We start from the raw sequence: 24444 nt of genomic DNA, 5'->3' as shown, positions 1-24444 counted from the left end.
AGAAGTACTTTGTTTTTGAGAAACTTTTAGCACCTTAAAAATTTTGGAGAAATTTGTCCTCATTAAAATGTTTTCATAAATAAAACATTGATGATTTTTCTTTCCTCCTTTTCTCTTTTATCTCTCTCTGGACTTCCTGGGTTGTTCTACTTTTATGATCTTTTTCTACTTAGTTTCTATCTCTTTATCTTTTTGGCTTACTTCCTAAGAAATTTTCCTAACTTATTCTTCTAAGCCATCTTTTGATTTTTTTAAATTTTTGCTATCATAAATTTAGTTTTAAGGACTCTTTTTTGTTTTCTTAAAATTAAGATAGGTTGCTGTCTTTTTGTCAGACTCTTTCATATTCGAGGCATAATGCAGATATCTGATATCTTTGGTCATTCACTACTAGTAAAAAAGCCAGGGAATAATTGACACCATTAAGCACATAGGTAGGAGTTGAAAACTGTGAGCTTCACTATTGTGGAGTAATCTGGCTGTCACTTCTTTTGGGAACCCCCTGTTGACATCATCTTAAGTTTTTTCCTCTCGGGCTGGTCAGCACCTCCAGAGACACCTCTTCCAGTCTTCTGCCTGGAGGTCAATGTATGGCTGCTAGGCCTGGCCACAGGGTCTCTAGATCCACTGTATATCCATTCATTTAATTACCTGTTTCCAAAATGGATTAAGGATCTAATATCCAACCAGGGTTCCCCTACTCTTATTTGGGCCTACTGTCCCCAGTCCAGAGACTCCTTGTTTTATGATTTGCAGTGAATAAAACTTCCAGTTTTTGCTAAGGTAGGGAAGATGCAGTCTCCCAGCTCCATTGAAGTATGGAAAGAATCTTGGCATCAAAATTTTTTGAAAACGGTTCCAGTTGTCTATTACTACATAACAAACTACACCAAATGAGGTTACATAAAGCAATAATAATCATTTATTATTATTGTCTCTCATGGTTCTGGCAGCCAGTGGGCTTAGCTAGGCCAACTCAGTAATTCTCACTTAGAGTTTCTCATGAGGTTGAAGATGGATAATAGCTAAGGCTAGAGTCATCTTCTTCCTCAGTCCCATGATGATGGAAAGATTAGATACCTAGGGGGGCTCCACAGGCCTGCCCTTCCCACCCCTGCTCTCTGTGGTCTGCCCATATGGTCTGTGCTTATGGTGCCCACAGTGGAGCTGAACTTCTGACATGGTGACTAAAGACTCCAGAGTGAGTCCCAAGAGAAACCAACAGAAACCTCATAGCGTTTTGTAATCTAAGTCTTGAAAATCAAGCAGAATCAACTTCACCATATTCTATTGTGGAGGTAATCATCAAGGCCCACCCAGTTTAAATGGGAGGTACATAAACTCCATGCCTTGATAGGAGCCTGGCAATGAATTTGCTGACTTGTTTTAAAATCACCACATGTTCTTAACCAGTGTTTATTTTAACCTCTTTCTCCTTTCCCACCAACTTACTCCCACCACATTTCGAGGTACCTATTGTTATCAATCGCTGAGACTTTCTTCCACAATTTTATTGCTATTTTTCTCTTCTTCTTTTATTTAGGCTTGAACCTTAAAAAAAAATAATCCATCGTGTTTCTGGAGAAAGCAAAATAGGCTGTCTTTACATGAAGCCACAAAGTTTCCTTACTGTTTTCTGCGGAAATATCTTACACTCTTTCAACTATTCCTCACAAGTCCAGTAAATTCAACACCTAATATGATTAAGTATTGTCTGCAAACAGTGCCATATCATTTCTTTCCTTTCACTTCTATGAATAGGTGCCACTGTTGACCTCCAGCATCTCTGAGATTCAGAACCAAGTACTAGAAGAGGTCCAAAATCTGAATTTTGTAAAGGATAACAGTGCCACCTTTATTGAGAGGAAACTGAGTTTTGAAAAGAAGAAACTTTTGCAAATTCTGGTGAGTTTGTCAGCATTTATGACAGTGATGAATATCACCTCTTTGCCTTGCTCAAGTCTTAGTATACTATTATATTCCAAATCACTTATCCCTTTCTATAAGAGTATAATCTACCTAATTATTATGTGTATAATTGCTTGACTATTTCCACCATCTAAAACACAATAGAGTCTATCTGTTTTTTTCACAAGTATCTAGAATGGTTCTTCACACCAGGTAGTAACTCAATAATATTTGATGAATGAATAAATAGAATTTTATGAGAGTTATCATGTAGTCCAAACCTTTCAACTTCTAGATAAGGAGTCTCAGGCTCCAGAGATGAAATGACCTTCTCAAAATCACTTAGTGGAATGAGGTTTAGGTCTCTTGTCTGCTACCTAATTTGCTGATATTATTTCCCAGAAAATGACATGCATATGTACAATTTATGTAATTAAATATCATCTGTCAAATGCTTAAATTGGCAATGGGGATTGTCTTCTGTATAGCAAAGAGAATTTGAAAGTTACTCAAAATGAGAGGGATTAGAACTTCTGCCTTCGGTTTCTCAGTTGATTTTTCTTTCTTCTCTACAACACTGCCCCCATGTGCTAACTAGAGAATTTTTCTACTGAATAATTTGACTAGGTACTTCACAGAACACACCTGATTTATGCCTCCACCTTGAAATAATCCCAAATCAGTGCATGGGTACTACTAGATTTAAAATTTTTCCAGAGAATTATACAACTCAGTGAGGATTTTGTTACACATTTATCAAAACCCAAATTTCTCCTTACTTCTCCTAGCCAGAAATGCCACGTCAAACTGATGTTCACCGCTCCAAACTACTATCCACATACAGTGCAGAAGAACTATTCCAAGCTAAACGCAAATGCAATGCTACGCAAGAATATGACATCAATCTTCTGGAGGGGGAGTTGGTGGCGGTGGTAGAACAGAAAGATCCACTGGGGAGTACAAGTCGGTGGCTTGTTGACACAGGAAGTAAGGTTCTTTGCATAAGATGCATGCAACGATCCCCCTTTAATCTGAATTTTTCCCAGTGACCTCTGTATGCCTCTCTAAGCACAAATGTTTGGGGAGAGTATATGCATGATCTTGGTTCTTTCTTCTTTTTATTTCCTATTCAGTTGCAAAAGGATATGTATATTCCTCCTTCTTAAAACCCTACAACCCAGCAAAAGTGCAGAAGGTGGATGCTGAGAACAGGTTGTGTGATGATGATTTTGATAACATCAGCCTCTTTGTCTCTTCACGGCCAGCTAGTGACAGTATCACTGGCACCCCAGAAGGCAGCATCAGTGATAGCAGCTCATCTCTTAGTGGCACATGTGGAAAGTTTGAAGCAAATGGCACTGACGTTGACAGTTTTCAGGAGGTAGATGAACAGGTAAGTATTTGAACCTTAATGTAAAAATGCTTGGCTCTTTGAATCAGGAAAGATACATTCTATCTTACTGCAAGACTTGGTGGAGAACTGAAAGTTGGGCCATCAAGGAGACCAAACTCTATTACCACTTACTCTCTGTGCACCTTTTTGCAAGGAATTTGATTCTCTGAACCTGTTTGCTCAAATGAGGGAAAGAGTATAGTAATTCTTATTTTGCAGCGTGGTATGAGGATTAGCGATAACGTGTGTGTGTGCAATGAATAAGAGTAGACACTCAATAAATAGTAACAAGTACTATTACTATTTATAGTAAAAATAGTAATAATTAAGTAAACTATTGTTCTGCTAGTAAGAATCAAAGATTTTTTTTGTAGTCCTCCATCAGAGAAAAGCAGTTCAATGCTGGACAGATTGCCAACAGTAACATGTAATAAATTGTCCATGATTCCTCTAGGAGGAATATCTTCATCAACCTATTTAATAATTGGCTATTTTTAATTTCATGCATAGCACCATATACCTTATAGTGAAACTTTTAAGAGCTACCATTTCCCCACTACACCAATGCAATTGCTGCTGGGATGATCCTTTCACAAAATAGTAAGTATAATATAGACTTCCTTTTCCCTACCTTAGAATGTTTCAATATGCTTAACTATTAATCACCAACCAACTACCATCATTTTTTTTTAACTAACATTTATTTTTAAACTGGATTTTTCTTTAGTTGTGCTTTATTAATTTTAATTTTTATAAAGGTAATACTGTTTAAGAAAATTCAAATAGAATACATAAATTAAAAGTAATCTTTATTACCTTTTCCCCTAGTCCTACTCTAAGATACAATGTTGGAGTATATCCCATCAGACATTGTGAAACAAAACACATTCGTTTATACAAGTGGGAACATATCATATGTTTACATAATCTTATTTCTTTACTTAACAGTATATCTTAGACACAACAGTTTTTAAATAGTTACCTTATTTTTTTTATAGAAATCTGCCTGGAATTCCATTTTTATGGTTATGTCATCATTTATGTAGTTATTATCCTAAATATAGGCATTTAGAATAGTTGGAGTTATTTTCTTTAGAGAATATTTCAGGGAAGGTTCTTGTTCGTCTATTGTCATTGACTTATATAAATATCTTTGTATGGAATTTCTAAAAATATTGGAGGGTCAAAGATATATGTTTTTATAGACATTGCCATACTGGCTTTCAGAAAGTTTTTGTCTATTTAATTTCTTTCCTCAACAGTGTATTGGCTACTGTCCAATTCATGAGCAATTCTTTTTAAACAGCTTCATTAAAATATAATTTACATACCATAAAATTTATCCATTTTAAATGTACAATTCAACATATTTTTTAGAGTTGTGCAACCATCATCCCAATCTCATTTTAAAACATTTCGGTCACCTCAAAAATTCTTTTATAGCCATTTGCAGTCAATTTTCTTTTCCACCCCCATCCCTAGGAAACCACTGATATTCTTTCTGTGCCTGTAGATTTGCCATTTTCTGCATATTTTTAAAATGTTTTTACTGTTAAAAAACATATATACAAAGAAAAAGAAAAGCAATGATTATCAAAGCACACTTCAACAAGTAGTCACAGAACAAATTTCAGAGTTTGTTGTGGGTTACCATTCCATTATTTCAGATTTTTCCTTCTAACCGGTTCCAAAACACTGGAGGTTAGAAAAAATACTTTTTTCTTTTTTTGTGAAAAATAACATATATACAAAAAAGCAATAAATTTCAAAGTACATCACAACAATTAACTGTAGAACAGATTTCAGAGTATGGTATGGATTACAATTCCACAATTTTAGGTTTTTATTTCTAGCTGATCTAAGATACTGGAGACTAAAAGAAATGTCAATTTAATGATTCAGCAATCATACTCATTTGTTAAAGGCTACCTTCTCTGTATAACTCAACCATCATCTTTGATCTTTCTCCTACTCCATAGAGAATATTTGGGTTATGCCTATTCTAACATTTTCATTTTGTAAGGGGTTGTAGGTAATATGGGATGGGGGATGGAACTAGTTGATGTTCTTGAAAGTCTAGCCCCTCTGCATTTCAGGACTTATCTGGTTCAGGGACCCATCTGGAGGTTGTAGGTTTCTGGAATATTACCATATTGCACAGAACCTTTGTAGAATCTTATATAATGCCCTAGATGTTCTTTAGGATTGGCAGGAATGGCTTTGATTGGGGTTTGGGAAGTTATGGTAGGTAGCAATGCCTATTTGAACTCTCTCAGTGACTGATACCCTGTTACACTTCTTTTCCCCCTTTTGGTCAGGATGGCATTGCTGATCTCATGGTGCCAGGGCCAGACTCATCCCTGGGAGTCATCTCCCACACTGCCAGGGAGACAGTGATTTCATTTGCAGAGTTGGGCTTAGAGAGAGAGAGAGGCCACATCTGAGCAACAAAAAAGGTCCTCCAGAAGTAACTCTTAAGCTTACCTATAGGTAGGCTAAACTTTTCTGCTGTATACATAAGCTGATTCACAAGAGCAAGCTTTAAGATCAATGGCTTGGTCTATTGATTTAGGTGTCTCTAATGTTTGACACTGTGTCAGTGGTAGCCCTGGTGGTAAAGTTTAATAGCTCCATGATTTTTCTCTGTATCTCAAAGGACTTTTCCAATGGTTTTTTATTATCTCCTTAATATATTCTTGGATATATCCAGGTATTACATTGAGGTATACAGGATTAAATTCCCTCATTCTTATTCTGGCTCCATGTGTTTGAGTTATTTAAAGGATCTATCCAGACAGGTTCTGTTAAATTACATGCTACTGAAAATTTGGGTTCTGGACAAAATAAACTTCTCTTCCTTTGGTCTCAAAAAGTAGATGAAGTTCTAAAATATATACAATGTCTTCCTTAGCCCTGTATTCTGAATTATCGTAATCCCGACCTGATTCACTTTGCTCTTATCTCTAAATACCGGGTTATACATATATAAAACAACCTCTCAAAATCCAGAAATAATAATTACCACTCTGGACTAAATGTGACTGCTATAAGAGTTTACAATCTAGGCTCCTGTTTTCTTATAAGTATTTTCTAAATGAGCAATACAATAATTGTTCTTTTGTTTCTAGCTTTTTTTGCCTCACCAAATGTCTTATAGGTTCTTTCACAATGTTGCATGTCTCACAACCTCGTTCCTTTTGTAGCAGCACAATATTCAATCATCTGTATGCACCTTCGTTTACCAATCTACTTCTCAGTCACTGTAGATTCATTGGGCATCATGTATAATATCCAAAGTCAACAGTCCATCAACAGTCTCAATTTTAGTTAATTTCATTGTTCTCAAGAGAAAAATAGCCAATAAACACACCCGTACAAATAGAACATCCAAACCTCCCATAACCCTTGTCCCTCTCCCCATTATGTACCCCTGATGTTGCTGTGATACTGTTGTTGTTTCCCAACATAGCACAGAGCATGCAATATCATTTTTCCCCTATACCCCCAACTTATATGCTCTTTGTACAAGATTCATACCTTTGAAGTAGGTCAGGCAAGAACTTATTTATATTTGTACAGGGACCCCAGAATAAGAAAGAGGTCCTTTATCCTGCATAGATTAATGTAATGCCTGGATATATCCTAGAGTTTATTAAGCAGATAATCAAAAAGTGTTGGCAAAGTCCCTTGAAGAATAGGAGAAAGAATATGGAACTATTAAACTTTACCATCAGGAAATCACCTGATACTGTGTCAAACTTAAGGGACACCCAAATCAATAAGCCATGTCCTTGATCTTGAGGCTTACTCTTTTTTTTTTTTTTTAATGCTATATGGTGGGGTCACTTTTCATTTTTTTTCCATGTGAGTATCCCATTATTGCAGCATCATTTGTTGAATTTTTGTTTGCTTTTGTTTGTTTATTTGCTTGCTTGTTTTGTTTTGGGGAAGTGCATGGGCTAGGAATCAAATCCAAGTCTCCCACATGGCAAGCAAGAATTCTACCACTGAATTACTCTTGCACCCCCTGAGGCTTACTCTTGTGAATCTTATTTAGGTAGTGGAGAAGCTCAGCCTACCTACATGTATGCCTAAGAGTTACTTCTGGAGGACCTCTTTTGTTGCTCAGATATGGCCTCGTTCTTTCTAAGCCCAACTCTGCAAGTGAAATCATTGCCCTCGCCCTACATGGGACATGACATCCAGGAGTAAAAGTCTCCCTGGCAGCATGGGAGATGACTCCCAGGGATGAATCTGGCCCTGGCACTATGGGATTAACAATTCCATCCTGACTACATGGGGGAAAAGAAGTGTTACTAATAAAGGATCAGTGGCAGAGAGAGTTCAAATAGAGTCGAGAAACTACTTTGGAGGTTGCTGTCATGCAAGCTTCACTTAGACATTGCTACTTATCATAACCTACCAAACCCCAGCCAGGACCATTCCAGCCAATCCTAAAAAGCACCTAGGGCAATATATAAGATTCCACAAAGTTTCCATGCACTAGTGTAACTATCCAGAAACCTACAACCTCCAGATGGGTCTCTGGACCAGATAAGTCTTGAAACCTAGAGGACTCAGCACCTCCAGAATATCAAATAGTTCCATCTCCCTAACCCATATTACTGACAGCCCCTTCCAACATGAAAAAGTTAGAATGGCCATAGCCCAAACACCCCTAAAGAGAGGGATAGAAAGATCAAAGGTGAGGAAGGAATTATACAGAGAAGATAGGATTTAACAAATGAATATGATTACTGAATCATTCAATTGATATCTCTTTTAGTCTCCAGTATCTTAGAGCAGCTAGAAGTAAAACCTAAAATTGTGGAATTGTAACCCATGTCAAACTCTGAAATATGTTCTATGAATAATTGTGGTGCTGTGCTTTAAAATTTATTGCTTTTTTGTATATATGTTATTTTTTTCACAAAAAAGAAAAAAGTCTACTGTGATGATAAAAAAAATGTATGCCTTCTGGCCTCCTATATTCTGGAGCAGCTAGAATAAAAAGTCTGAGAGGATCATATGGTAGCCTGGGACAAATTCTGGGCTCCGTCCTGTAACTACTTGCTGAAGAGTACTTTGAAAACCTTTCCTTTTTACTTCTTTGTCTGTATATATGTTATAATATATAATAAGAAAGTTATAGAAAAAAGAACTTATTTATATTTCTAGTGTCAATCAGTGGTACATGTGTGTCCACACAACCCCTTTCAATCATGTTCACCTTCGGTATGGTGATATTACTTATAGATCCACTAGAGAACCACTTACACTTCCATCCATTTCCTTACACTTGAGTTCAACTTCATTAGCTAACTGTTCACCCATCTCTAGCTTCCATGTATCTCTAAATCCCCTATATTCTGTATTATAAGCCTCTGATTTTACCTTTACCATGTTCATAAAAGTGGAATCATATAGTATTTATCCTTTTGTGTCTGGCTTATTTCACTCATCTATGTACTCAAGGCTCATCCACCTTATTATGTGCTTCAGGACGTCATTTCATCTTACTGCTGCATAACTTTGCTTTAATCTTTATTTCTCATCTTCTATTTGCTTTGTGGTTTGTTTGCTGTTCTTTCTCAAGTTCTGCTAAGTGAGCAGTTAAGTCCTAGATTTTTGCTCTTTCTTCTTTTTAAATACAGGCATTCAGGACAATAAAATTCCCTCAGTACAGCCTTTGCCACATTCCATAAGTTCTGATAAGTTGTATTCTCATTTTCATTTATTTCCAGAGAGCTACTGATTTCTCTAGCAATTCATTCTTTGACCTACTGGTTGTTGAAGTTGTGCTATTTAATCTCCATATATTTGTGAAACTTCTCATTCCTTGGTGGTTATTGGTTTCCAGCTTCATTCCACTATAATCACAGAAAGTGCTTTGAATAATTTCAATATTTTAAAATTTATAAAGACCTGTTTTGTGCCCCAGCATATGATCTATCCTGGAGAATGTGTCCATGAGCACTAGAGAAGAATGTATATCCTGGTGTTTAGGGTTGTAATGACCTGTATATGTCTGTTAGGTCTAATTCATTTATCAAATTATTTAACTTCTCTATTTCCATGCTGATTCTTTGTCTGCTTGTTCTATCTATAGAGGAGAGTGGTGTATTGAAGTCTCCTGTTGTTATTGTTGAAATGTCTATCACTCCCTTCAGTTTTGCCAATGTTTGTCTCGTATACTTTGGAGCCTTTTGATTGGGAGCATAAACATTTATTGTTGTTATTTCTTCTTGATGAATTGTCTCTTTTATTAATATATAATGTTCTTCTTTGTCTTTTACGATGTCTTTACATTTAAAGGCTATTTTTGCCTGGTATTATTATAGTTACTCCCACTTTCTTTTGGTTACATCTTGCATGGAACATCTTTTTCCATCCTTTCACTTTCAATCTATTTATATCCTTGTGTCTAAGATGAGTCTATTGTAAGCAGCATATAGCTGGATTATGTTTCTAAATCCATTCTGATAATCTGTATCTTTTAAAAGGTAAATTTAATCTGTTAACATTCAAAGTTATTACTGTAAAAGCATTTCTTGAATCCACCGTCTTATCCTTTGGATTTTATTTGTCCTATTTATATACTCTTTTCCCTCTTTCTCTTTTTATCCTTGAAGTTACCATTACTGGTACTCTTCAATTCTGTGCCCTCCTCCAGACCACCCTCTCTTGTCTTTTTTTTTTTTTTTTTTTCCAGTTTGTAGAACTCCCTTTAGGATTTCTTGAAGAGCCAGTCTGTTGTTGACAAATTCTTTCAGCATTTGTTTGTGAAAAAATTTAATCTCTCCCTTAGTTTTGAGGGGCTTGGCTGGGTGCAGAATTCTTGGCTGGAAGTCTTCCTGGATCTTAAATATATCATACACTGCCTTCTCACCTCCGTAGTGCCAGCAGGGTAATCCCAACTCAGTCTTATGTTTTTACCCTTCCAGTAGTGACTGCTTTTCTCTTGCCGTTTTCAGGGTTTTCTGCTTCTCTTCAACATTTGACAGACTGATTAGTATGTGTCTTGGGGAAGGCCTATTTGGATTTATTCTATTTGGAGTTCGTTTGGCTTCTTTGATTTGTATATTTATGTCCTTTACAAGGGTTGGGAAGTTTTCCCCCATTATATCCTCAACTAATCTTCTTAGCCCTTTACTCTTCCCTCCTTCTTCTGAGACACTGATGATTCTTATATTTTTGTACCTTGTTTAGTCCATCATTTCCCTGAAATCCAATTCAAACTTTTCCATCTATTTTTGCCATTTGCTCTTTTGTATATTTAAAATCAGTTGTCTGTCCTCTAGCTCACTTATTCTTTCTTCTGCCTCTTCCAATCTGCTGTTGTGTGTCTCTAGTATATTTTTTATTTGGTCTACAGCATCTTGAATCGCTGTGATATCTGCTATTTTTCTGCTTATTCTTTCAAATTTCTCTTTATGCTCCTCTAGTGTTTACTATCCTATTGATTTTATTTAATTGTGTTATATGAACACCTTTGATTAGTTCTAAAGTCTGTGACTCCTCTGGTGTTTTAATTTGGTCATTAGGCTGGACTATATCTGTCTGCATCTTCATATGCTTGGTGATCTTCAAGGCATGTAAATATCTTGATAGGGTTATTTCAGAAGTTGATTTCCTTCAGTTGTCTAAAGCTTTGCATTTGTGGGGTGGGTGTGCAGCAGGATGCAGGGGGTAGCATAGGGCACAACAGTGCAGTGACAGGTTGCACTGCAGGTATAGGCACTGGTTGCGAATGCTACTCTGGGGTATTGGGTGCAAGGTTGTGGAGGTGCAGTGCGCGGGCCATGGTATTGGGTGCAGCTCAGGCAGGCTCTGGAGTGCAGGAGCAGGGTGTGGAGTGGGGGACACGTGGAGGTGGATGGGGGTCCTGTGCGGATGCAGGGGGCTGGTGTCCAGGCAGGATGTGGGTTGTGGAGCGTGGGGGCTGTGGGTCTCAGGGTGTGAGGTAGGTGGCACAAAGGTAGGGGCACAGAGAGGGCACAGTGCAGGCCTGTCCTTGAGCAGGAGGAGGGGTCCAGGGGGGCGGGTTGTGGATGTGCGAGTGTGTACGTTGGGCAAAGGTCAGGGAGGTTGCCGAGGAGGTCAGGGGCCAGGGGCGGGTGATGTCGGGTGGGCGGGGCCCTACCCCGGGTTCGCAAGTACTGGGGGGTTTGGGGCAAGAGTGTTTGCGTGTGCAGGGCGGGGCCATGTAGCACAGATGCGCACGTGAGCACCTGCCAAATGTGGAAGCAGGGAGCTTTTGCGCAGGAATGGGGCAGGGATGTGGAGTGCTGGGGTCAAGAGTTCAGTGCACCGCTGTGTGGGTGCCTAGAGGGGAGGATGTAGCTGTGTATGTGAGCTGGGCTAGGGGATGGGCAGGGCCCTGGATTGCGGGAGTGCAGAGCTCAGGGGCAGCGGGCTGGGTTTTTAAGTGCGGGCTGGGTGTGGTTGTGGCCCAGTTGTGCTTGCCCAGAGCTGGGGGAGTGATAGAGTTGTACAAGTGTGCATGCGCAGATAGGGGAGAGCCATAAACTGATGTACACGTGCACAGAGCTCAGGAGGGCTGGGCGGGGTTGCACGACTGTATGGGCTAGGTGCGGGTGTGGCCGCGGTATAGAGGTGAGTCCCTGTAGCCCGAATGCAGGTGCGCAGGCGACTGTCTGCTGGGGACCAGGAGGGGGAGGCGGGGGTGGGAAGGTTGGGGAGTGAGTGAGGGGTGTGAGGGTCTCAGGAGGGGAAGGGCAAGACTGCTGCACGCAGGAGAGGTGTGTTGGGCTGGGGCAGGTGTGCCCGTGAGGGTACGGGTTGTGGGGTGAGGATGCGCAGGTGAGGGGTCTCAGCGGGGCACTTGGAGCCCGGTAGTGGGGTCGTATGATGGGGTGCAGATGCTTGGGTATTTGGGTGAACAGCAGGTCACGGAGTGGGAGTGGCACGGGAGGGTAGCGGGTTTAAGGAGCGGGGGTTGGCTTGGTGCCCTGTCCTGGTCTTCCTGTTCTATATGCCTCCTGAGGGCTCTGAGCCTTCTTTGGAAAGCGGTTATTAGGCTTTTTGTATTAGCTGGAAGGGCTCAGGTTCTCTGTGTCTCTGTTCTTCAGTATTTATAGCCAGGGCGTCCCTGTGTGGTGTAGAAGACCTTCCCAGGTCACTTACACCCTGGAATTGCCGTCCCTTCTCTCTCTGATTTTTCATATAAATGGAATAATGAGAAGCATCTAGCTTCTTTCACTTAGCATAATGTTTTTCGGATTCATCCATGACATATAAATACATTGTTGCTTTGTATTGCCTAACAGTATTCCATTCTATGGATAGAGCATATTTTGTTTATCCATTCACCAGATTATGGGCATTTGTTTTAATTCTAGTTTGAACTGTCATATGCTGCTATGAGCATTTGTGTACAAGTTTTTGTGATGATTTAATTTCACTTGAGTAAATGCCTATTGTGAAATCGGTGATTGGTATGGTAAATCTATGTTTACCTTTTAAAGAAATCACCAAGTTGTTTTTCAGAGTGGCTGTTCCAATGTTTGAGGCTCGCAGATTTGAGCTTCTTCACATCCTCACCAACAGCTACTCACTGTCTGTCTTTTTTATTTTAATCATTCAAATGGTTGTCAGGTATAATTCATTGTAGCTTTAATTTTCATTTTCCCAATGATTAATGACGTTAAACATCTTTTCATATGCTTATTGCTCATTCATATACCTTCTTTGGTGATGTGTATGTTCAAATGTTGCCCAAAAGAATTCTTTACCAGATATATGATTCGCAAATATTTTCACCCAGTCATGATTTAGCCTTAACTCGTTTGGCTATTGCTATGTGTTCTTATCACACTCTGTCTTGAAATTTCAAAGCATATTTCTCTATTATTTGTTCACTCTCTTAATTTATTCAGAGGTCCTAGATGACAATACCTCATTGTTTAGAAAGTGTTTTAAAAAGTTGCCAAGCTGTATCATGGTGTATTTAATTGGTCATTAAAATGATGCTTTAGAGATAAATATTGAAATGAAAAGATTCTCAAATATATTTTAAAGGGAAAAAGAAGATTGAAAAAATATATATATATAGTATATTTCCCATTGTATTACCCCCTTAGGTAGGTAAGTAGGAAGGAAAGAAACAATAAAGGAAGGAAGCAAGCAAGAAAGAAAAAAAAGAAGTGCAAGCTATTAATAACAGTTGGCGATTTTTTTCTTTTTGCTTATCTTTATTTAAAATTGTTTCTTCATCAAAATTATTTGTGTAATAAAAACATATAATATTTAACTGAAGAATAAGAAAGCTCAGCTCTTGGAGGGTGAGAAAGAAGAATTAACATTTTTCATTCAATACAGCTATCTCAGCTTTCTGAGCTACATATGATATAATACTGCATGTGGTAGTTTTTGTAGCATTCTAGTTTTGGAAATCAAAGTTAAAATATATTATGTTTTTTGTTGTTAATTGGAGAACTGGGGTGAAATCAATAAAATGAGATTCAGTGAAGACAGGCAATGTGGCTCACTAAGGATAGAATAATTAAAGGCACAAATATAGAATAAGGGAGTACTAAGCTGGCAATGGTACCACAGAGAAAGATCTGGTAGTTAGAAGGATTGGTAATAAATTGAGTTTGAGTCAATAATACAGCAGTGTCATAAAAATTAAAAGAAGTAAATGCTGTTCAAAACTGATTTGTATCCATAGAATATTGAACATCAAGTGAGCCAGAACTTTACAGAATGCAAAGAAACGTCCAATAAAATATATTTTAATAAATTCCAAAGAAAAAGAGAAAAACATTAGATAATTATGGCTTAAATTAGTAACATTTAATGCATTTGAACCAAAAACGCATTAACATTTAAATTTAGAAAGATAAAGCCTAGCAATTAATATTCAAAAGAATGAGAAATCCTTCAGCTCTTAAATTCATAACAGGTTGAAAACTTCTAATTTGTGGTCTAACATTATCTGTTGACTGCTGTCTCTTTCCATTTTGAATGTCTATCATATGCTAAATGGATATATATATACACACATTACATAAAACCAAGAAAAGATGATAATTTTGGATCATAGTCCTCTAAAGTGTTGCAAATATTTATTATAATTTTGTACTTTAAATTTACAATTTGATGAGAATCTTTATTTAATGTTTAATGTATAAGCCATACTACAGTTTCACACCTAATAGATCTAGATGAAGGATTTTGTATTCCTCTTGAGAGAATCTGTACCAAAGTGAGAAACCATGACGAATAATTAGGAAATGGTATATTAGTAAGTGACTTGGTTTGTCAGGCTGCTATGACAAACACCACACAATGGGTGGTTTAAGCAATAGGAATATATTGGTTTATAGTGTTGAGGCTAGGAGAATTCCAAAATTCAGATATTGGCAAGGTTTGCTTTCGCCCCGGAGACTGTAGCATTCTGGTACTGGCTGGTGGCAATCCCTGTGGCTCCTGGCTTGTTTTTCTTCCATCGCAGGGGATGTCATCTCCAGTCTGGACACTGTGGCTTCTGGGCTCTCTTCATAAAGCCTCTAGTAATCTGTATGAAGACCCACTCTTACTCAGTGGGGCCACATCTTAACTAAAAATAACATCCTCAAGAGGTTCTATTTACAGCGGGTTCACACACACAGGGGTCTGGATTAAGATTAAGAACATGTTTTTTGTTTTTTTTTTTTCCCTGAGGTACGTAACTCAGTCTACCACAGTAGGTAATCCAACTTGATGAATATCTACAGCTGTATTGGTAAAGCAAATTATTTACAAAAATTACAAAGATAGCTAGTAATTTATGCAGGGTCTTATAGGACATCATATTCTGAATTCTTTTTCTAACCAAATCTCCCCTATGGTCTTGTGAACTTATGCAGTGTTTTCTCTTTAAAAACAGAAACCACAAAAATAGCAGCAGCAGCAGCAGCAACAGCAACATATTAAAGAGTCCAGTCTCTTTCTGCAAACACACACTCTGCATGTCACTGCTGGTACAAGAATTTGGTTCCTAAAGCACAATGAGAAAGGACCAAGCACAGGGTTGAGATTTAGAAGATATGGGTCCTAGTTGCACCATGTACTGGCTCTATGATTAAGGGCATTAACTTCCCAAGCCAGAGCTTTTGCAGGGATGTTGAGTATAGAACACATTTGACATGTCATGAGTGTTATAAAAGGCAGGTTAGGCTCCCATTTTTGTTTTTTTTATTACAAAACAACCCATGCTTGAACAACGTCTCTTGCCTAGTGTATGATATCCAAGCCTAACTTTCAAGTCAATTCAACAGTAATTGAATTCCAACTGTGTAGCATGACATGGTCAATGGAGAAAAGTTTAAATGCATTTTCTTTCCTAGAGTTGGAACTCATACTACAGTTGTTGAGATCAGGTACAAATCACTGGAATGAAAATTTCATTAAAAGTTCAAGATTTAAATAACATTAGCTCTAACATATGGTCCCCACACCACTCAGGGCATTTTCCTGCTCAACTATGCCGCCTTATTTCTCTTGAGGAAGTTAATCAGGTTGCCTTTCCTATATACTATTTGCATGTATTAATCTCTTTACCTTCGAATATGGCATACCCACTTTCTCTATCAACTTTGTCACCTATAAAATGTTACTTTTTTCAAAATCCAGCTCTCAGTGAGTAGATTTATCATCTGTTTGTGCACAGCTTTTTTTCTTTTTTTTTTTTGCATTTTCTTTTCCTAGTTGCATTATCCATTTCTTGATAACATAATTATCTGACACTTAGAAGAAAATTAATACATTTTAGATTAAATGAATGAACTAATATTGTTAGCCAGTTGCTTATGTCATAAATTTTTATTATCTGTCCTGATTTTAGTGGAAGAGGAACTAAACACTTGTTTTGGGTTTCTTATGCATCCAATAATTATGAAGTGTTATTTTGAGGTCAGAGAAAAATTCTTTTGATGGAAAAATGGACTATTAGCTTTTTCTCAGTCATTTAAAGTAATTTTTAAAATTATGAATTTAATATATTGTCATTTTAAGGATTTGGAAAATAAAGGAATGAATAAAGAAGTAAAATGAAAATCACCTTAATCGCACCACTGAATGAAACCATCAAACACTTTTAGCTTTAAATTGTATACCTAATTTGACATCCACTTTTTTCCCACTTAATATTTTACCATAAACATTTTCCCTTTAATCTCAGAAAACATTTCGCTTTTATTACTACAAATTTCTATAGTTTGATGATCTAGAATTTAACTATTCTTCTCTTGCTAAACCTTTAGCCTTATTTCCCCTTCACTTTTCATCTTACAAATGGGTATTGCAGTAACACTGTTTTGCACAAATCTCTGCCAATGTTTCTCTTTCTGTAGAAGTGATTCTTGGAGCTGTTATTAACTCAAAAGGAATTAGTATTAAAGACATTTTCAATATACACTGTCTAATTGCTTTCAAGCATGGACAGTTTAGATTCCTCCCAGTAGGATGACTGTTTCATTCACTCCACTCTCCTCAGAGCCATAGCATTTTAAAATTTTATTGTTATTTATATATACATACATTTTACCACTTCAACCATTTTTAAGTGTACAGTTCAGTGGCATTAATTACCTTCATAGTGCTGTGCTGCTATCATCACCATAGTAGCAAAACTTTTCATCACCCAAAACAGAAACTCTGTACCTTATAAACAATAACTCCAAATTCTCCTCCCCCCAGCTCCTGGCAAACTCTGATCTATTTTTTGTCTCTATGAATTTGCTTATCCTTGATATTTCATATGAGTGGAATCATATAATAGTTTGTCCTTTTGTGTTTAGCTTATTTCACTCCAAAGTTCATCCATGTTGGGGAATGTATCAGCACTTCATTCCTTCACACGCTGAGTAATATTCCATTTTGTGTATATTCCACGTTTTGTTTATGCATTCATCAGTTCATGGGCATAAGAGTTGTTTCCATCTGTTGGCTATTGTGAATGATGTTGCTATGAACACTGGTGTACAAGTATCTGAGTCCCTATTTTTAATTCTTTGGGGTATGTATCTAGGAGCTGGATTGCCAGATTATATGGTAATTTACCTTTATTATTTTGAAGAACTGCCAAACTGTTTTGCACAGTGACTGCATCATTTTTCATTACCACCAACAAGGTACAATGGTCCCAATTTCTCTATATCATCAACTTGTTATTTTACTTTTTTTTAAATAGCCATCGTAGTGGGTATGATATAGTAATATAGTGGGTCTTGTTTTGATTTGTTTTTCCTTAATGATCATTGATGTTGAGCATCTTTTCATGAGCTTATTGGCCATTTGCATATCTTCTTTGGAGAAATGTCTATTAAATTCTTTGCCCATTTTTAAAACTGGGTTGTTTTTCTTTTTATTGTTGAGTTGTAGGTGTTCTTTATATGTTCTGGATATTAAACCCTTTGATTTGCAAGTATTTTTTCTCATTCTGTAGGTTGTCTTTTCACCTTCTTAATAATGTATTTTGATGCACAACAGTTTTCAATTTTTATAAAGTCCAATGTATCTATTTTTTCTTTAATTACTCATGCTTTTGGTATCTAATAATCCATTGTGAAATCAGGATGGTGCAGATCTTCCCAAATGCTATCTTCTAAGAATTTTTGGTTTTAGTTATTATATTAAGATCTTTGATCCATCTTTAGGTAATTTTTTATATGGTTTTACATAGGAGCCCAGTTTCATTCTTTTGCATATGGATACCCAGTTTTCTCAGCCCATTTGTTGAGGAGACTATTCTTTCCACTTTCATGGTCATGGCATCCTTGAAAATCTATTGGTCATAGATGTGTGGATTTATTTTTGTACTTTCCATTCTTTTCCATTAATCTAGATGTTTATCCCTAAACCAGTATCACACTGCTTTAATTACTGTAGTTTTGTAGTAAGTTTTGAAATCAGGAAGTGTGAATCCTTCAATCTTGTTTTTCTTTTTCAAAATGGTTTTGAATGTCCAGGGCTCCTGACAATTCCAAGTGAATTTGAGGATTAGCTTTTCCAGTTCTGCAAAAAAAAGACTGCTGGAATTTTCATAGGGATTGAACTGATTTTGTAGTTTGCTTTGCATAGTATTGACATCTTAACAATATTAAGTCTTCCAATCCATGAACCTAGTATATTTTTCCATTAATCTAGGTCTTCTTTACTATCTTTCAGTTATATTTTGTAATTTTGAATGTACAAGTCTTTTGTCTCCTTGATTAAATTTACCACTAGATATTATTCTTTTAGATACTATTGCAAGTGAAATTGTTTCCTTAATTTTCTTTTCAGATTGCTCAATGGTGGTGTATATAAACACACCTGTTTTATTGATGTTACCCCCTGATATTTTGCTAAATTCATTTACTAGCTCTGCTTTCTTGTGAATTCTTTAGGATTTTCTAAATATAAGATCATGTAATCTATGAGTAAAGATAGTTTTACTTCTTCCTTTCCAATGTGGATTACTTTTACTTCTTTTTCTTGATGAATTGCTCTGATTAAAGAACTTCAAGTACAATATTGAACAGTAGTGGTGAAAGTAGGCATCCTTGTGTTGTTCCTGACCTTAGATGGAAAGCTTTCTGTCTTTCACCTTTAAGTATTGTGTTAGCTGTGGGGTTTTCATAAATACCCCTGTGGTGGATTTTTATAGCTTCCAGCTGTTCATAACATGAACAGCCCCAGAAATGTTAGTAAATTCTTGGTAAAAGCCTTACAATTGGTGATGCATGCACAACCATGTGATGATACAATGGGCCATTATTGTATGGTTTGGATGGATTGTATGGTGAATATATCTTAACAAAATTGCATTAAAAAAGTTTTCAAAACCAATACCCCCCAAAACAAAAACAAAAACAAAAAATCCTTACTTTTTATTATATAAATATTTTTATAAGCTATTTCTTCTTCAGATTAGTTGAAATCATTTACATTTACAGATAAGAAAACAAAGAGTTAAACCACTTGACTCTGCTCTGATGAGCAGAATTGTGACTGAATCTCACATCTGATTCCAAGTCAAATATTCATTTTACTATACTTTCCTTTCTTTTTGGTAGCTTACCCTACAGCAGAAGACAGGGATCACTACACCCCCAGGAAAACATTTATTGATTGAATACTACCATCTTTCAAGGCCTATTGGAATTATTCAGGAACAACTGTTGCTAATAATGCCAAGAGATGCCTTATATGCCTATTCACCCCAACTTATTGAAAGCAGAGGGCTAAAATGCTCTTCTTGATCTTTCCTGGGATGAAGCAATGTCAACTACAATTTTTTCTGCTCTTTCACTTTTTTTTAATTATAAAATACGCATATATACAAAGCAAAGAAAGAAAACAGTAATTTTCAAAGCACTCTTTAACAAGTGGTTGAAGAACAAATCCCGGAGTTTGTTATAGGCTACCATACCATCATCTCAGATTTCTCCTTCCAGTTGCTCCAAAACATAGGAGGCTAGAAGGAATATTAATATAGTGATTCAGCAGCCACACTCATCTGTTAAATCCCATTTTGGTCTATTATACCTCCTCCTTCTCCTTTAATCCTTCTCCCAATCCATAGGGATCTTTGGGTAATGCCTATTCTGATATTTTCTTGTTGAGAAGCAGTGTCTACACTGAAGAACAGGGAGATGTAATTACTTGATAACCCTGGAGAGGCTGGAAGGCCATACTTTTGCAAACTAAATCCAACAGAAGAGGAGTTAGGCATCGTAGCCTTAAATAAATAAGAAAACTTTAGCATTGCTTCTAAAGGCTTGCAAACCTTTATCATGTTTGTGTAAATTTTTGGAGTTTGGTTCCCATAATGTCATTTGTTTCTATGTCTAGATTTTCTATGCTGTTCATGCCTTTGAAGCACGGAGTGACCATGAACTCAGTCTTCAGGAGTACCAAAGAGTCCACATACTTAGATTTTGTGACCTAAGTGGCAATAAAGAGTGGTGGTTAGCTGAAGCTCAAGGGCAGAAAGGATATGTGCCCGCTAACTACCTTGGGAAGATGACTTATGCTTAAGAAAATATGCCTTTGACTTTTATTTTCTGCCAAGCAGTTGATTGACTACCTCATGAAGCTGACATCACAAAAAGTTGGCCTAGAAAAAGCAAGAAACCTCCAACCTCCATGAACTGATAGTATATCTCACTTCAAGACTATGCTTCCTAGTGAAATTATTTTATTCATGTTTTATCAAGAATACATGTTGAAGGTGATACTAAACCAACAGAAATAGCAAAAAATCTACTTAGCAACTACATAAAAAATGGAGCTCTTTTTTGAAAAGGTTAAAGAATATATTCTCTTCTCACCAAAAATGTTGGCTCTAACAATAAGGTTCTTCAATTTATCATATTATTTTGCCTTAATTTATGTTTTTGCTTTTCATGTTTATCTCTCATGTGTATATATATACATATAAACCATATGTGTATTTACGTATGTACACATACATATTTATATACTACAATGAATGATATAGTTTATACATATGAATAAAGCAGGGAGGACCCTATATATGCAGAAGAATAGAAATTGATTAATAATTAACTAAAAGTCCTTGATGTGGATCCTTTATTGAATATAGGTTTTCTTTTTTTTTGCATGGGCAGGCACCTGAATGTAGGTTTTGAACCAAAAGAAAAAAAAGTGAATAATATGATAATATCTAAAACTTACTGAGAATTTATTTCATGCCAGACATTGTTCTAAATGCTTAACTGTTGAGCTGATTTGAAACTGTTGTGTACCCCAGAAAAGCCATGTTCTTTAATCCTGTTTCAGTATTGCTGGGTAGGGTCTTTTTAATTGTTTCCATGGGGATGTGACCCACCCAATTGTGGGTGGGACCTGTTGATTAGGTGGTTTCCATGTAGATTTTTCTCCACCCATTCAAGGTGGGGTCACTTACTGGAGTCCTTTGAGAGGAAACCATTTTGGAAAAAGCTTCAGAGCAAGCAGGGCTCTCACAGCCAGAGACTTTTGGAAATGATGAAAGAAAACATCCCCAGGGAAGTATTTTGAAATGAGAGGCCTGGAGAGAAAGCTAGCAGATGCCAGCCACATACCTTCCCAGCTGACAGAGGTATTCCGGACACATTGCCCTGCTTAAGCCAAGGCATCTTTCCCTGGAAACCTTACTTTGGATGTTTTTACAGCCCTAGAACTGTGAACTTACAACTTAATAAATTCTCTTTTCAAACACCATTCCATTTCTGGTACAGTGCATTCCAGCAGCATTGACAAATTAAAACAAATGTTTAACTTATTTGATACTCAGAACATTATAAGGAAAAGAAGTGAAGTAATTTAGTAATTTAGTCACATTACTAGAAGTGTTGGGGCTGGGACTCAAACCTATGTAGACTTGTTCCAGGGTCCATGCTTCTAAGCACTACAGTGAATTAATCCTCCAGGAGTATATACATTTGCTCTCTGCAAGGCTGTTGAAGCACATTGTAAACACTGATAAGGACCATTTTCATACTTAAGTATTTAGAAGTGTTTCAAAATCAAGGGCTACAAGAACTTAAAAGATCTGGGTTTATATTATTTTTTATTGTTGTGCTAAAACATTTTTGAAAGTATAATTTTTTAAAACCATATTATGTATATCATTAATGATACTTCAGTGAGGAAATGTTTTTGGATAGCTCAATTGCTTGGATGGTGAGTAGAGAATGAGTATTCCATGTTCTGAACCATGATATAATTTTTTTTTTTTTTTTTTTTTTGCTTAGGCCTGAACTGAGAACCGAACCCAGGTCTCCAGCATGGCAGGTGAGAACTCTGCCTGCTGAGCCACTGTGGCCTACCCAATATAAATATTTTTAATTGCCCATTTGTACTTAGGCATGGAAGATAATATTTGCTATCGTTCAATATCCTGGACAGTGAACTTTGAGTATTTGCTGAGGGAATTACCCCAAGATTTTTGAGTATTTGCTGAGGGAATACCCCAAGATTAGGTATATTTTGTCAAGCATTTTATCAAGCTGAAAATACTTCTTTGGAGCAGAAAAAAGACTAAATTAAATTTAACTTTAGTGGTTTCCTTTAAAAACCAAATTAAGGTGGACTTTCATTGTCTATATAAAATGTGCTAATTTGACACTAAATTTTAAAATTTGAGTTTTACTTTGGAGGATTTACTGGATCCCTATATTATTACATATATTGCTGATATTACCATTGCAACCATTGATGCTGTTACAAACAAAACGAAGAGTGCTGTTTTTCAAAGGGTTATGGATTTTAACAAACATATGTGACATGCACACCACAGAAATCTGTAAGACAAAACTTTACATGATTTGATATTGCTATTGAAATTCTTAATCTAACATGGTTTTATTAAGTTCTACTGCTAGGTTGTTTTTTTGTCATAATACATTTTCTGGTTTTGAGTTGGGTATCTGTTTGAGTTTGCTAAAGCTGCTGAAATGCAATATGCCAAAATTGGGCTGGCTTTTACAATGGAGATTTATTAGTTTACAAGCTTACATTCTAAGGCTAGGAAAATGTCCAAATCAAGGCATCAACAGATGACTCCTGGACTCCTCTGTCAGATGGCTAGGCACATGACATCTGCTGGCCTCTCTTTTCTCTTCTGGGTTTCACTGCTTTCGGCTTCTGGCTTCAGTGGTTTCCTCTGTTTTCTGTGGCTTTCTCTCTCAGCTTCTCTGTGTGTCCTCTCTCATTTCCTCTGGGTTTCTTTCTCTCTTTTGTATGAGTTTCATTCTCTTATAAAGGACAACAGTAAGGAGATTAAGGTCCACTCAGGTCACACCTCAACTGAAATAACCTAATCAAAAGGTTCCACCCACAATTCATTCCACACAGGAATGAATTAGCTTTAAGAACATGATCTTTTCAGAGGTCCAAAAAAACAAACCATCAAAGGTACCAAAAGAAGGCTCTTTTTTAGATATACAGGGACCTTTTATGTCTTTTAATGGCCCTTTGTAACTAAAATTGAAATTTATTCTAATTTGGCTAGTGTAAGGTGAAAAAAAAATCCATATGGGCTATTTGGGGGAACTATGAACATGCTAATGACCGAAACAGTGGGGGATTTAAATTTTTTTTATTGTGTGTATGTGTGTGTATGTGTATATGTATATATAAATTTTGTTAGCTGTGATCTACAAAAGTGAAGGATTAAATGAAGGATTAGCACATACTTGCTTTCTGGCTGATATAAGTGACCAGATATATGTAAGAAGTTTTGTCTACTTGAGTGGTTGTAGGATTGATGTTTCCTGTCTGATTTTTTGAAGAAACCATACCACTAAAATCATAGCTGCTGAGCAAGTGTTGTAATGAAGCCACCTACTGCAGTTCCCCACTATTGTGGTAAACACACATTACTATAAAACTATATTATTGTTTTATATGCCACTTAGGTGTTTTTGATTTTTTTTTCACATGGGCAGGCACTGGAATCGAACACAGGTCTCCAGCATGGCAGGCGAGAAGTCTGCCTGCTGAGCCAGCCCCGTGTTTTTGATTTTAACATTAGACTGTGTTGTTTAATACCAAATAATTGTAATTTTGAAGTCAGACATTTTGTTGAGCATAAGAGAAATAAAATTCCAAGATAGTTAAGAGATGTATAATTCTGGCAAGATTCAAAAAGATAAAATTGTTCATGACATTATTATAATTAAGGCTAGATATACTAAGATAATTATTTCTTTATATTTAAATGACTTTTATTATACAGTTATAGGATCCTCTGAAGTAGGTACTTTTACCAAAAATGAAGAGGGTTTTATTTTTTAATTTTGGCTGTTTTTCTTTTGAAAGCAAATAGACAAGTGTGTATATATATATATATATATATATATATATATATATATACACATACATTTTAAGATTTATTTTAAAATACAAATGGTTTAAACTAATACTATATATAATAAAGTTTAGAAATTGCAAAGAATTAATCCAGTAATTCCAAATTACCATGGGTGCTTAAATCAAGTGAAAGTCACAAAGCCACTATCTAAACATTTGTTATTATTCCAGAAAAATCGTATTTTAGTATTCATTAGTGTAAAACAATTTTACATAGGTTGAGAGTTGCAGGAGAGATATTATATACATTGTGAATTAAACATAGCAGTGAAGCA

The 24444-nt window shown here is 36.4% G+C and overlaps 1 protein-coding gene across 1 annotated transcript in view; it reads left to right on the top strand.

The window, feature by feature from the left end:
* Positions 1-24107, top strand: part of ARHGEF38 (Rho guanine nucleotide exchange factor 38) — a 168507-nt gene extending 144400 nt beyond the window's left edge. Inside the window, exons 11-14 of the mRNA XM_077142641.1 lie at positions 1762-1905; positions 2697-2895; positions 3042-3301; positions 20144-24107. Of these exons, the coding sequence (XP_076998756.1) occupies positions 1762-1905; positions 2697-2895; positions 3042-3301; positions 20144-20329 (789 nt within the window). The 3' untranslated portion in view covers positions 20330-24107. The remainder of the gene's footprint in view (positions 1-1761; positions 1906-2696; positions 2896-3041; positions 3302-20143) is intronic.
* The last annotated feature ends 337 nt before the right edge of the window (positions 24108-24444 follow it).

Source organism: Tamandua tetradactyla, chromosome 24 (genome assembly GCF_023851605.1).
Source record: "Tamandua tetradactyla isolate mTamTet1 chromosome 24, mTamTet1.pri, whole genome shotgun sequence".
Taxonomy (NCBI): Eukaryota; Metazoa; Chordata; class Mammalia; order Pilosa; family Myrmecophagidae; genus Tamandua; species Tamandua tetradactyla.
Note: the sequence above shows the minus strand (reverse complement) of the source record. Positions and strands in the feature narration are given on the sequence as shown.